The 11,990-nt window shown below is 42.4% G+C and overlaps 1 protein-coding gene across 1 annotated transcript; it reads left to right on the plus strand.

The window, feature by feature from the left end:
- Nucleotides 1-207: 207 nt before the first annotated feature.
- Nucleotides 208-11,616, plus strand: alkbh6 (alkB homolog 6). Its single transcript, XM_064978975.1, has 6 exons — nucleotides 208-509; nucleotides 1,882-1,950; nucleotides 2,057-2,117; nucleotides 2,212-2,363; nucleotides 5,679-5,777; nucleotides 10,776-11,616. The coding sequence occupies exons 1-6, from the start codon at nucleotides 456-458 to the stop codon at nucleotides 11,046-11,048; spliced, it is 708 nt and encodes a 235-aa protein (XP_064835047.1). The 5' UTR covers nucleotides 208-455; the 3' UTR covers nucleotides 11,049-11,616.
- The last annotated feature ends 374 nt before the right edge of the window (nucleotides 11,617-11,990 follow it).

Consider the following 11,990-nt stretch of genomic DNA (forward strand, 5'->3'; position numbering starts at 1 on the left):
ATAACCTCCAAACACTGGCTTCTCGGGCTTTATCGTTTAAGTATCCACCAATCAAAAGAAAAGATAGGCGGGAGCTAGACAGAAATGACCGCATCTCTGAGTGAACCAATGATCACATATCTGATTGAACCAAGGGCCCTCTGCTTTGCGATATCCTCCAGTGCAGTAGGTGGCAGTATTGCACTACATATTGATTCTAGTCAACTGTTCAAGGTTTAGAAGAAGAATAAACGTATCAGGAGAAGAAGTGCTTCGATAACAATTAGCTATCGATGAATCGTGTTTGTCATATCACATGACTTTGTTTTGTGTTCATAGTAGCTACGGTTAAGTATTTTTATATTCAGGGCAAAGGCTGGTATAGGTGCACGTTTGGCTACTAGCTAGCAAGCTGCTAATTTAGCGCCTTCCAACTACGTTTAGCAGGCATTCCATGTCAACTTTCACGAGTAGATATGGAACACCCATGCAGTATTTTTGAGGATTTGGAACAATATGTCGTGAAAGACGTAAGAAAAGCTTTTACCACCCCTCTCGTGTACTTCTGGTGTCAGTGTTTGTAAGCTAGTTGTGGGTTAGCCCTTGCGCATGACTCCATCACATTAACGTTACACAAGTCGTTGGGAGAAGGCGTGTTCTTTACCGGGAGTTTAATAAGACCAACGCTCAATCTGAACATTAAGACGCGTCGCTTGCGATAAGGTGCTTACGCTTCCAGAAACCTTATCTTTCGTATCACCGAGAAATAACAATACAATTGTTTTACGTTGATACACACCTTGATGTAGTGTTCCCACACGCCATATCCATGTTACTGCGCTTGTTTACGGAAGACAAGAAGCTACCTACCACCTGTGCTAATTAGCTATTATCTAGCATGCTCTGAACACCTGTGTGTGAGCATAACTCGAAATGTAGTTTCGTCAGATTGAGGCACCCATAGAGCTGTATAGATCTGTGCAAAAGTATATATTTTTCATTTTGAATGATTCTTTGTCGCTGATGAAAGATCAGTTTCTAAAGCCATATCACAAGCGGTGAATATTGACGTTTCTAAACGTTAAAACAGAGGGTAGGGATTGTGGGCAAAGCTAATGGCTGACAACGGTTGTGTTTTGAGAGAAAGTCGAGGTTGAGCTTCTCTGAATTTAAACATACTGAACAAAAATAAACACAATTTCAAATATTTCGAGTTATTGTTCATATGGCTGGCGTGGTTACACGCGGTCTGTGGTTGTGAGGCCAGGTGGACATACTGCCGAATTCCATAAAATGACGGAGGCAGTTTATGATAGAGAAATTCACATCCAGTTCTCTCTGGCACCAGCTCTGGTGGACATTCCTGCAATCACCATGCAAATTGCATGCTCCCTCAACTTGACATCTGTGGCATTGTGTCATGTGACGAAACTGCACAGTTTAAAGTGACCTCTCATTGTCCCCAGGACAAGGTGCACCTGTGTAATAATCATGCTGTTTAATCATCTTGATATGCCACACCTCTCAGGTGGACGGATTATCTTGGCATTGGAAAAAGGCTAACTAATAGGGATGTAAACAAATGTATGCACAAAGTTTGAGAGAAATATGCTTTTGTGGGTATTGAAAATTCCAGGGATTTTTATTTCAGCTCATGAAACATTTAACATGTGTTTTAAAAATTGTTCAGTGTAAAAAATGCTATCTAGCTAGATAGGATGCTAATAGATTGAGCTACTTGGCCATTATTTTACTAGCTTGCATCTTATGCTAGCACAGATGAAAGGGAAACATTATCATATCTTTGCTACTAACTAGTCTAGCTCTAGGTAGGCATACATCATATGAAAAGGTTAAATGTGCAATGGATATTAATCTGAGTATGGATATTTGCATTTTTAGGCTCCACCAACGGTTTACTACATTCCAGATTTCATAACAGAGGATGAGGAGTCTCAACTATTACAACAGGTAATGGAATACAAGGGAAGGGGGTGACAGATGCACTACACATGTTTCGGTATAACATCAACTAGACATGACATCATGAAATGCCTTTATTCTAATGCTGTTCCAGGTGTATAAGGCACCAAAAACTAAATGGACACAGTTATCCAACAGAAGGCTCCAGAACTGGGGTATGTCAGTGATTTATAACTGAATGTGAGGTGAACTGGGTATGATATGACTGCTGGGTGAAATGCTGTTCTTACGCCTATGTACTTAATACAGGTGGGCTGCCTCGTCCGAAAGGGATGCTTGGAGAGAAGCTTCCTGATTGGCTCCTGAAGTACTGCGAGAGAATATCTGCTCTTGGTGCATTTGCTGGGAAGACTGCCAATCATGTGCTGGTGAATGAATACAAGCCAGGCGAGGGAATAATGGTATGGTCCTCACATCAGCTTCAGTCATTAGCACTGTGTGATAACACCAATATTCTTGTGCACTTTTGTGTGTGTGTGTGAAAATAAGCGTTCAATACATTCCATCGGGTGTGGTACTTCTCTGCTTTTGTGTCATTGTTAATTTTGCACAGTACCCGTCAAAAGTTTGGATACCTACTTTATTTTTACTATTTTATACATTGTAGAATAATAGTGAAGACTTCAAACTATGAAATAACACATATGGAATCATGTAGTGACCAAAAAAGTGTTAAACAAATCAAAATATATCTTAGATTCTTCAAAGTAGCTACCCTTTGCCTTGATGACAGCTTTGAACACTCTTGACATTCAATGCTTTTCCAAAAGTCTTAAAGGAGTTCTCACATATGCTGAGCGCTTGTTGCCTGCTTTTCCTTCACTCAGCGGTCCTACTCATCCCAAACCATAACCATCTCAATTGGGTTGATGTCAGGTGATTGTGGAGGCCAGGTCATATGATGCAGCACTACATCACTCTCCTTGGTCAAATTGCCCTTTCACAGTCTGGTGGTGTGTTTTAGGTCATTGTCCTGTTGAAAAACAAATGTTAGTCCCACTAAGCACAAACCAGATGGGATGGTGTATCACTGCATTATGCTGTGGTAGCTGTGCTGGTTAACTGTGCCTTGAATTCTAAATAAATCCATGTCACCAGAAAAGCACCATCACACCACCTCCCCCATGCGTCACGGTGGGAACCACACATGCGGAGAGCATCCGTTCACCTACTCTCACAAAGACACAGCGGTTGGAACCAAAAATCTCAAATTTAGACAGATCAAAGGACAGATTTCCACCTTCTAATGTCTATTGCTCGTCTTTCTTGGCCCAAGCAAGTCTCTTCTTCTTGTTGGTGTCCTTTAGTCGTTGTTTCTTAGCAGCAATTCAACCATCAAGGCCTGATTCACGCAGTCTCCTCTGAACAGTTGATGTTGAGATGTGTCTTTCATCAGAATCCATAAATATATTTTATATTTTTAACCTCAATTTCAACATACTCTCCTCACCCAATACCAATGTGGTATGGATCTGTAATGTTCTATGCTTTAGAACCGGAACCCCCAACAGAAGCTAACTAGCTAGTAGTCAGTTAGCCACTGCTAGCGGTTATCAGCTAACCTCAGCCCGGTCAACTCCTGCCAGTCTGCAAAGCGCTATTCAACCCAGAGCATATCGGACTGCTTTTTCTCTACCACATCTCCGGATTCCTACCGTAAGCTCTGAACCTTTTCACCTGGCTCATCGCAGCTAGCAAGCTGCTATCCGAGAGGCTACTCCTGGCTAACGTCTCTGTCCCAAAGCAAGCACCAGTTAGCTAGCCTCGTGCTAGGCCCATCTCCCAGCTAGCGGAAGAGGTCCATCAGCAACTTCTTGGGCTACAATACCTTTTTTGCCAATTGGCCTGGAACCCTTTTACTGCCGACACGGAGCCCCGCCGATCCACCAAGATCCTACTGACATAATCCGCCCGAGGGGGTTTCAACAGGCTCCTCAGTCGCGACGTCCCCTGAAGCCCCACCTGCTAGCCCCGGCCCGCTAGCTGTCTGAATTGCTGTGTCTCCTGCTCGCCTAGCTATTCACTGGACCCTATGATCACTCGGCTACGCATGCCTCTCCCTAAGGGTCAATATGCCTTGTCCATTGCTGTTTTGGTTAGTGATTGTCTTATTTCACTGTAGAGCCTCCAGCCCTGCTCAATATGCTTTAGCTAGCCTTTTTGTTCCACCTCCCACACGTGGTGACCTCATTTGGTTTAAATGATGTCTCTAGAGACAAAACCCCTCTCGTCACTCAATGCCTAGGTTTACCTCTACTGTATTCACATGCCACCATACCCTTGTCTTAACAATATGCCTTGAATCAATTCTTCCGCTCCCAGAAACCTGCTCCTTTTACTCTCTGTTCTGAACGTACTAGACGACCAGTTCTAATAGCCTTTAGCTGTACCCCTATCCTACTCCTCCTCTGTTCCTCTGGTGATGTAGAGGTTAATCCAGGCCTTGCAGAGCCGAGCTCCACTCCCATTCCCCAGGTGCTCTCATTTGTTGACTTCTGTAACCATAAAAGCCTTGGTTTCATGCATGTTAACATTAGAAGCCTCCTCGATACGTTTGTTTTATTCCCTGCTCTAGCACACTGCCAACCCTGTCCTAGCCGTGTCTGAATCCTGGTTTAGGAAGGCCACCAAAAATTCTGACATTTCCATCCCCAAGTACAACATTTTCTGAGAAGATAGAACTGCCAAAGGGGGCGGAGTTGCAATCTACTGCAGAGAGAGCCTGCAGAGTTTTGTCATACTATCCATGTCTGTGCCCAAACAATTTTTTGTTTCTACTTTTAAAAATCCACCTTTCCAGAAACAACTCTCTCACTGTTGCCGTTTGTTAAAGACCACCTTCAGCCCCGAGCTGTGCCTTGGACACCATATGTGAATTGATTGCCCCGCATCTATCTTCAGAGCTTGTACTCTTCGGTGACCTAAACTGGGACATGCTTAACACCCTGGCCATCCTACAGTCTAAGCTAGATGCCCTGCATCTCACACAAATTATCAAGGAACCTACCAGGTACAACTCGAAATCCATAAACACGAGCACCATCATAGATATCATCCTGACCATCCTGCCCTCTAAATATACCTCTGATTTTTCTCAGGGTTTCGCCTGCAACATCAGTTATGTTATACTCACAGACAATATTTTGACAGTTTTGGAAACTTTAGTGTTTTCTATCCTAATCTGTCATTTATATGCATATTCTAGCCTCTGGTCCTGAGAAATAGGCCGTTTTACTTTGGGAACATTATTTTTCCAAACAAAAAATAGTGCCCCCTAGCTTCAAGAGGTTAACAACTGATTTGCTCAAACGCAGTAAGAAGGAAAGAAATTCCACAAATGAACTTTTAACAAGGCACACCTGTTAATTGAAATGCATTCCAGGTGACTACCTCGTGAAGCTGGTTGAGAGAATGCCAAGAGTGTGCAAGGCTGTCAAGGCAAAGGGTGACTACTTTGACAAATCTCAACTATAAAATACATTTAGTTTTGTTTAACACTTTTTTTGGTTACTACATGATTCCATGTGTTAGTTCATAGTTTTGATGTCTTCACTATTATTTTACAATGTAGAAAATAGTGAAAATAAATCAAACCCTTTGAGTGAGTAGGTGTTTCCAAACTTTTCACTGGTACTGTATATGACCAGCACCTGGTAGGTGGTGATTTGGCTACTGCTTACTGCAGGGGGGTTGGTTGTGTGTGTGTGTTGTCACAGCCCCATGAGGACGGGCCTCTGTACCATCCCACAGTGACGACCATTAGCCTGGGCTCCCACACATTGCTGGACTTCTACAGGCCCATCAGCGCCCAGGCGGTAAGCTCCTAACACAGCACTGTGTCTGCTCTCATTAATAAATATGTGAATAGATGCTAACATGTAATAATAATTAATCTATTTCACACGCGCAATATACAGATGCAGTGCATTCGGAAAGTATTTGGACCCCTTGACTTTTTCCACATTTTGTTACGTTACAGCCTTATTCTAAAATGGATTAAATACAAATAATCAGCTCAGGTGCATCCTGTTTCCATTGGTCATCCTTGAGATGTTTCTGCAACTTGATTGGAGTCCACCTGTGATAAATTAAATTCATTGGACATGATTTGGAAAGGCACACACCTGTCTATATAAGGTCTAGAGGTCGAACGATTATGCTTTTTCAACGCCGATACCAATTATCGGAGTACCAAAAAATAGCCGATACTGATTAATCAGCTTTTTAAATTTATTTAAAAAAAAAACATTTTAATTAAAAAAATATATATGTGTGTAATAATGACAATTACAACAATACTGAATGAACAATGAACACTTTTTATTTTAACTTAATATAATACATCAATAAATTCAATTTAGTTTCAAATAAATAATGAAACCTGTTCAATTTGGTTTAAATAATGCAAAAACAAAGTGTTGGAGAAGAAAGTAGAAGTGCAATATGTGCCATGTAAAAAAACTAATGCTTATGTTCCTTGTTCAGAACATGAGAACATGAAAGCTGGTGGTTCCTTTTAACATGAGTCTTCAATATCCCCAGCTAAGAAGTTTTAGGTTGTAGTTATTATAGGACTATTTCTCTCTCTACCATTTGCATTTCATATTAGACTATTGGATGTTCTATTAGGTACTTTAGTATTGCCAGCCTAATCTCGGGAGTTGATCGGCGTGAAGTCATAAACAGCACAATGCTTGAAGCACAGCGAAGAGCTGCTGGCAAATGCAGGAAAGTGCTGTTTGAATCAATGCTTAGGAGTCTGCTGCTGCTACCTACCACCGCTCAGTCAGACTATTAAATCATAGACTTAATTATAATATAATAACTCACAGAAATACGAGCCTTGGTTCATTAATATGGTCAAATCTGGAAACTATCATTTTGAAAACAAGACGTTTATTCTTTCAGTGAAATATGGAACCGTTCCGTACTTTATTGACGGGTTGCATCCATCAGTCTAAATATTGCTGTTACATTGCATAACCTTCGATGCTATGTCATAATTACGTAAAATTCTGGCAAATTGGTTTGCAACGAGCCTGGCGGCCCAAACTGTTGCATATAGCCTGACAGCTTGCACAGAACGCAAGAAAAGTGACACAATTTCCCTTGTTAAAATAAATTCATGTTAGCAGGTAATATTAACTAAATATGCATGTTTAAAAATATATACTTGTGAATTGATTTTAAGAAAGGCGTTGATGTTTATGGTTAGGTACACATTGGTGCAACGACAGGGGAAGGGTACAAAAAAAATGTCTGCATCATTCAAGAGTGGAGTCCATCATTCTCAAATGGAAGATGTTTGGAACCACCAAGACTCTTATTAGAGCTGGCCGCCTGGCCAAACTGAGCAATCGGAGGAAAAGGGAGGTGACCAAGAACCCAATGTTCACTCAGACAGAGCTCTAGAGTTCCTCTGTGGAGATGGGAGAACCTTTCAGAAGGACAACCATCTCTGCAGCATTCCACCACTCAGGCCTTTATGGTAGAGTGGCCAGACGGAAGCCACTCTTCAGTAAAAGGCACATGACGGCCTGCATGGAGTTAGCTTCTCTGGTCAGACCAGCTTCTCTGGATGAAACCAAGATTGAACTTTTTGGTCTCACGTCTGGAGGAAACCTGGCACCAATCCTACGGTGAAGCATGGTGGTGCCAACATCATGCTGTGGGGATATTTTTCAGTGGCAGGGACTGGGAGACTAGGCAGGATTGAGGGTTGCCCGGACTTGAACCAGATCGAACATCTCTTGAGAGACCTGAACATAGCTGTGCAGCGCCGCTCCCCATCCAACCTGACAGAGCATGAGAGGATCTGAAGAGAAGGGGAGACACTTCCCAATACAGGTCTGCCAAGCTTGTTGTGTTATACCCAAGACTTGAGGCTGTAATCGCTGCCAAAGGAGTTTCAACAAGGTACTGAATCAAGGGTCTGAATACTTACGTAAATGTCATATTTCAGTTACATTTTAAATACATTTACAAAAAAAATAATTTCTGTCATGTTGTATTGTTTGTAGATTGAGGGGAAAAAATTTGATTTTAGAATAATGCTTTAATGTAGAAAAAGTCAATGTGTCTGAATACTATGTTTATGTTTACTATGTTTACTATGCACTGTTTATACAGACACTAGATGACATGCAGACCTATAGTATGACACAACAGTATTACTGGGTCATTCCACGACAAGAGTGCCTGTTGCGTCCTTTATATATTTTAAGAAGAAATTGTGCACCAATAGAGCTTGCCAGTTTGTAGTCCTAAAATACATTTAAACGTTACCTGTGGTTCGTTCCTTATGGGAAAAAATGAATGGGGAAAGAATTTGGAATAAGTGCAGCAAATGTCTGAGATTAACACAGGTTTAGGAGATCTTATAAAAAAAAATCTGAGATGATAGCAGTCAGTTAACATGACCTTTTATGAATTATGAAGCGTTTTTGTGATTTAAAGATATATATATTATTACTAAAAATGATTCGATTCACAAAGTTAGCTGATGAAGATGATCTTATAGAACAAAACATGTAAGATCTCCTCAGCCTGTGTCTACAACAGACCTTTATATCTAAAACCCTACAAAAATGCTATATATGATGAACAGAGTAGTAGTAGCGTAAAAGAGGGGTTGTTGGGTGGTGGGACACAATGCAGATCGCCCGGTTATCTAATGTGCGGGAGCACTGGTTGGTCGGGCCAATTGAGGTAGTATGTACATGAATGTATAGTTAAAGTGACTATGCATATATGATAAGCAGAGAGTCGCATCAGCTTAAAAGAGGGATTGGGGGGAACACACATTACAAATACACCGGGTAGCAATTTGAATTCGGTGATCAGGCCTACCACTGTAGTGTCATCAGCAAACTTAATGCTGGTGTTGGAGTCTTGCCTGGCCATGCAGTCGTGGGTGAACAGGGAGTACAGGAGAGGACTGAGCACACACCCCTGGGGGTTCCAGTGTTGAGGGCCAGCATGGCCTATGTGCTGCTACCTACCCTCAACACCTGGGGGTGACCCGTCAGGAAGTCCAGGATCCAGTTGCAGAGGGAGGTGTTTAGCCCCAGGATCCTTAGCTTAGTGATGATCTTTGAGGGTACTATGGTGTTGAACGCTGAGTTGTAGTCAATGAATAGCATTCTCACATAAGTGTTCCTTTTGTCCAGGTGGAAAAGGGCAGTATGGAGTACAATAGAGATTGCATCATCTGTGGATCTGTTTGTGCGGTATGCAAATTGGAGTGGGTCTAAGGTTTCTGGGATAATGGTGTTGTGAGCCATTACCAGCCTTTCAATGCACTTCATGGCTACGGACGTGGGTGCTATGGGATTGTAGTCATTTAGGCAGGTTGCCTTCGTGTTCTTGGGCACAGGGACTATGGTGGTCTGCTTGAAACATGTTGGTATTACAGACTCAATTAGGGACATGTTGAAAATGTCAGTGAAGACACCTGCCAGTTGGTCAGCACACGTACTGGTAATCCGTCTGGCCCCGCAGCCATGTGTATGTTGACCTGTTTAAAGGTCTTATTCTAGTCGGCTACGGAGAGCGTGATCACACAGTCGCCCGGGAACAGCTGATGCTTTCATGCATGCCTCAGTGTTGCTTGCCTCGAAGCAAACATAGAAGTGAATAAGCTCGTGTCACTGGGCAGCTCGTGACTGTGCTTCCCTTTTGTAGTCTGTAATAGTTTGCAAGCCCTGCCACATAAGACGAGCGTCGGAGCCGGTGTAGTATTTAATCTTAGCCCTGTATTGACGCTTTGCCTGTTTGATGGTTCGTCACAGGGCATGGTAGGATTTCTTGTAAGCTTCCGGGTTAGAGTACCGCACCTTGAAAGCAGTAGCTCTACCCTTTAGCTCAGTGCTAATTTTGCCTATAAATCATGGCTTCTGGTTAGGGTATGTACGTACAGTCACTGTGGGGAGGACTTCATCGATGCACTTATTGATAAAGCCAGTGACATTTGTGGTGTACTCGCCATCGGAAGAATCCCGGAACATGTTCCAGTCTGTGGAAGCAAAACAGTCTTGTAGTTTAGCATCTGCTTCATCTGACCACTTTTTGTGGTCGGATTTACCAAATGGAGGGAGAGCTTTGTACGCTTCTCTGTGTGTGGAGTACAGGTGAACTAGAATTTTTTTGTTCCTCTGGTTGCACATTTAACATGTTGATAGAAATGAGGTTGAACTGATTTAAGTTTCCATGCATTAGTCTCCGGCCACTAGGAGCGCCGCCTCTAGTTGAGTGGTTTCCTGTTTGCTTATTTCCAAGGCAGTTAACCCACTGTTCCTTCATTGAAAATAATATTTTTTTCTTAACTGACTTGCCTAGTTAAATAAAGGCTAAATAAAAAATGGAGTAAAAGCAGGTGAGCTGGTTCTCTTTTTGGACAGTTTCTTGTGTTTTGTATTGGAAAACTGAGCGGTTCGAGCATAACACATCAACCCTGTTATCTATCCATGGATAGACAGGCTAGAAATGTTTTAACAATGACATTTTTGGGGGTGAAGAGCGCATTCAATTTCCACTCGCTGTTGCACACAACAAGATTCTAGTCTCCATGTCATAAAGGGATTAATGGATGATTTTTTAAAGAATAAATTGTCAACCCTGTTACTTACTATAGTTTATTTAACCTCTTAAAAAGGGAACTTGTTTTTATGAAGTTGAACATGTGCTCTTCTTGACAATGTTATGAGGTGATTTATTATAATAATTTACACTTCTCAAAATAAGTTACACTTCTGAAAAGGCACCGAATTGGTGGAACTTGTTTACTAACGTCTTGTCACTCACTTCATCCCCAGCTGGATGAGGTGCCACAGACTGAGGAGAGCCGCTACCTCCTGTCTCTGCTGGTGCGGCCGCGGAGCCTCCTCATCCTCCAGGACGACATGTACCAGCGCCTCCTCCACGGCATCCAGGGGACGCACCACGACTCCCTCACTGAAAGGGTGGCAAACCTGCTCACTGCCGGGGTCCTGCCAGGGGCCACATTAACCCGAGGCACCAGGGTGTCCCTCACCGTGCGTCACGTGCCCATAGTCATGAGGGCCAATCTGCTCCTGGGCAGGAAATGACAAGAGGAAGTGACATTTGAGAACTTGGGGAAAAAATTGACACCATGATACAGACTGACTTGATAATGTCATTCATTGTCTGCCAAGGAAAAGTTTAAATGGGATCCTTGGGATGTCCCAAATTTCAAACGGGTAGGGTTGTTGCAGTGGATATATTTCCACCACACCGGCAGTCATTAGTCATGGCTGCAGTAAAGTTCCACATGACAACGGCCACGGTAAACGCCTCTGTGTTCTGGACATGCGTTGGAAGCAGGGCCTTAAATGTGTAATTCACTAGCCACGTTGGCAAGTGGTAATACTCCAGGCTCTACAGTGTGAGCATTTCATAAAAATAGTCAAGTATGGGCACAAGTGCCAGTTGTGATTTATACCAAAATAAATGCCATTTTGTTTTATATCTGGTAATGCACAATGAAATCTGAATCCTGACGTTATAGCTATCCCACCTCGCAAAGCAATGCTGCCTGTCTAGGGGGCAATGAGCACCATGTGTGAAGTGCTAAAAGGTTTGTTTTTAGAAGCAATGCGCACAGGAATAAAAGTTGGTCTAATTTACTCAATTCGACTACAGTGAGACGGTCCCCGTTTTTCTTGGCTATTGAAATTGTTTTGTTCACAAACAAGGTTTCTTTTTAATGCTGGAGTTTACTTCCACTGCTAGCAAAAACAGACATTGTCGGATTCTACTAGTGAGATTCTCACAGGCACACATGACTTGAGTGGCCCTGTTACCAAGGTAACCTTAAATGGGCAGCATCATTTTTTTTCTTGTGTTGATCAATTTGAAGAAAGAATTTCAACAACAGGTTGAAACTGAGTGGAAAACATGGTCATCGTTTCAAAGCCCAACACAATGGACAGCACTTTCTAAGGTGATGATTAATTCAAAACATACATACACATATTCGAGCTTACGCATATGCAAGGCTAAAAAGGTTT

The sequence above is a fragment of the Oncorhynchus masou genome, chromosome 11 (assembly GCF_036934945.1).
Source record: "Oncorhynchus masou masou isolate Uvic2021 chromosome 11, UVic_Omas_1.1, whole genome shotgun sequence".
Lineage (NCBI taxonomy): Eukaryota > Metazoa > Chordata > Actinopteri > Salmoniformes > Salmonidae > Oncorhynchus > Oncorhynchus masou.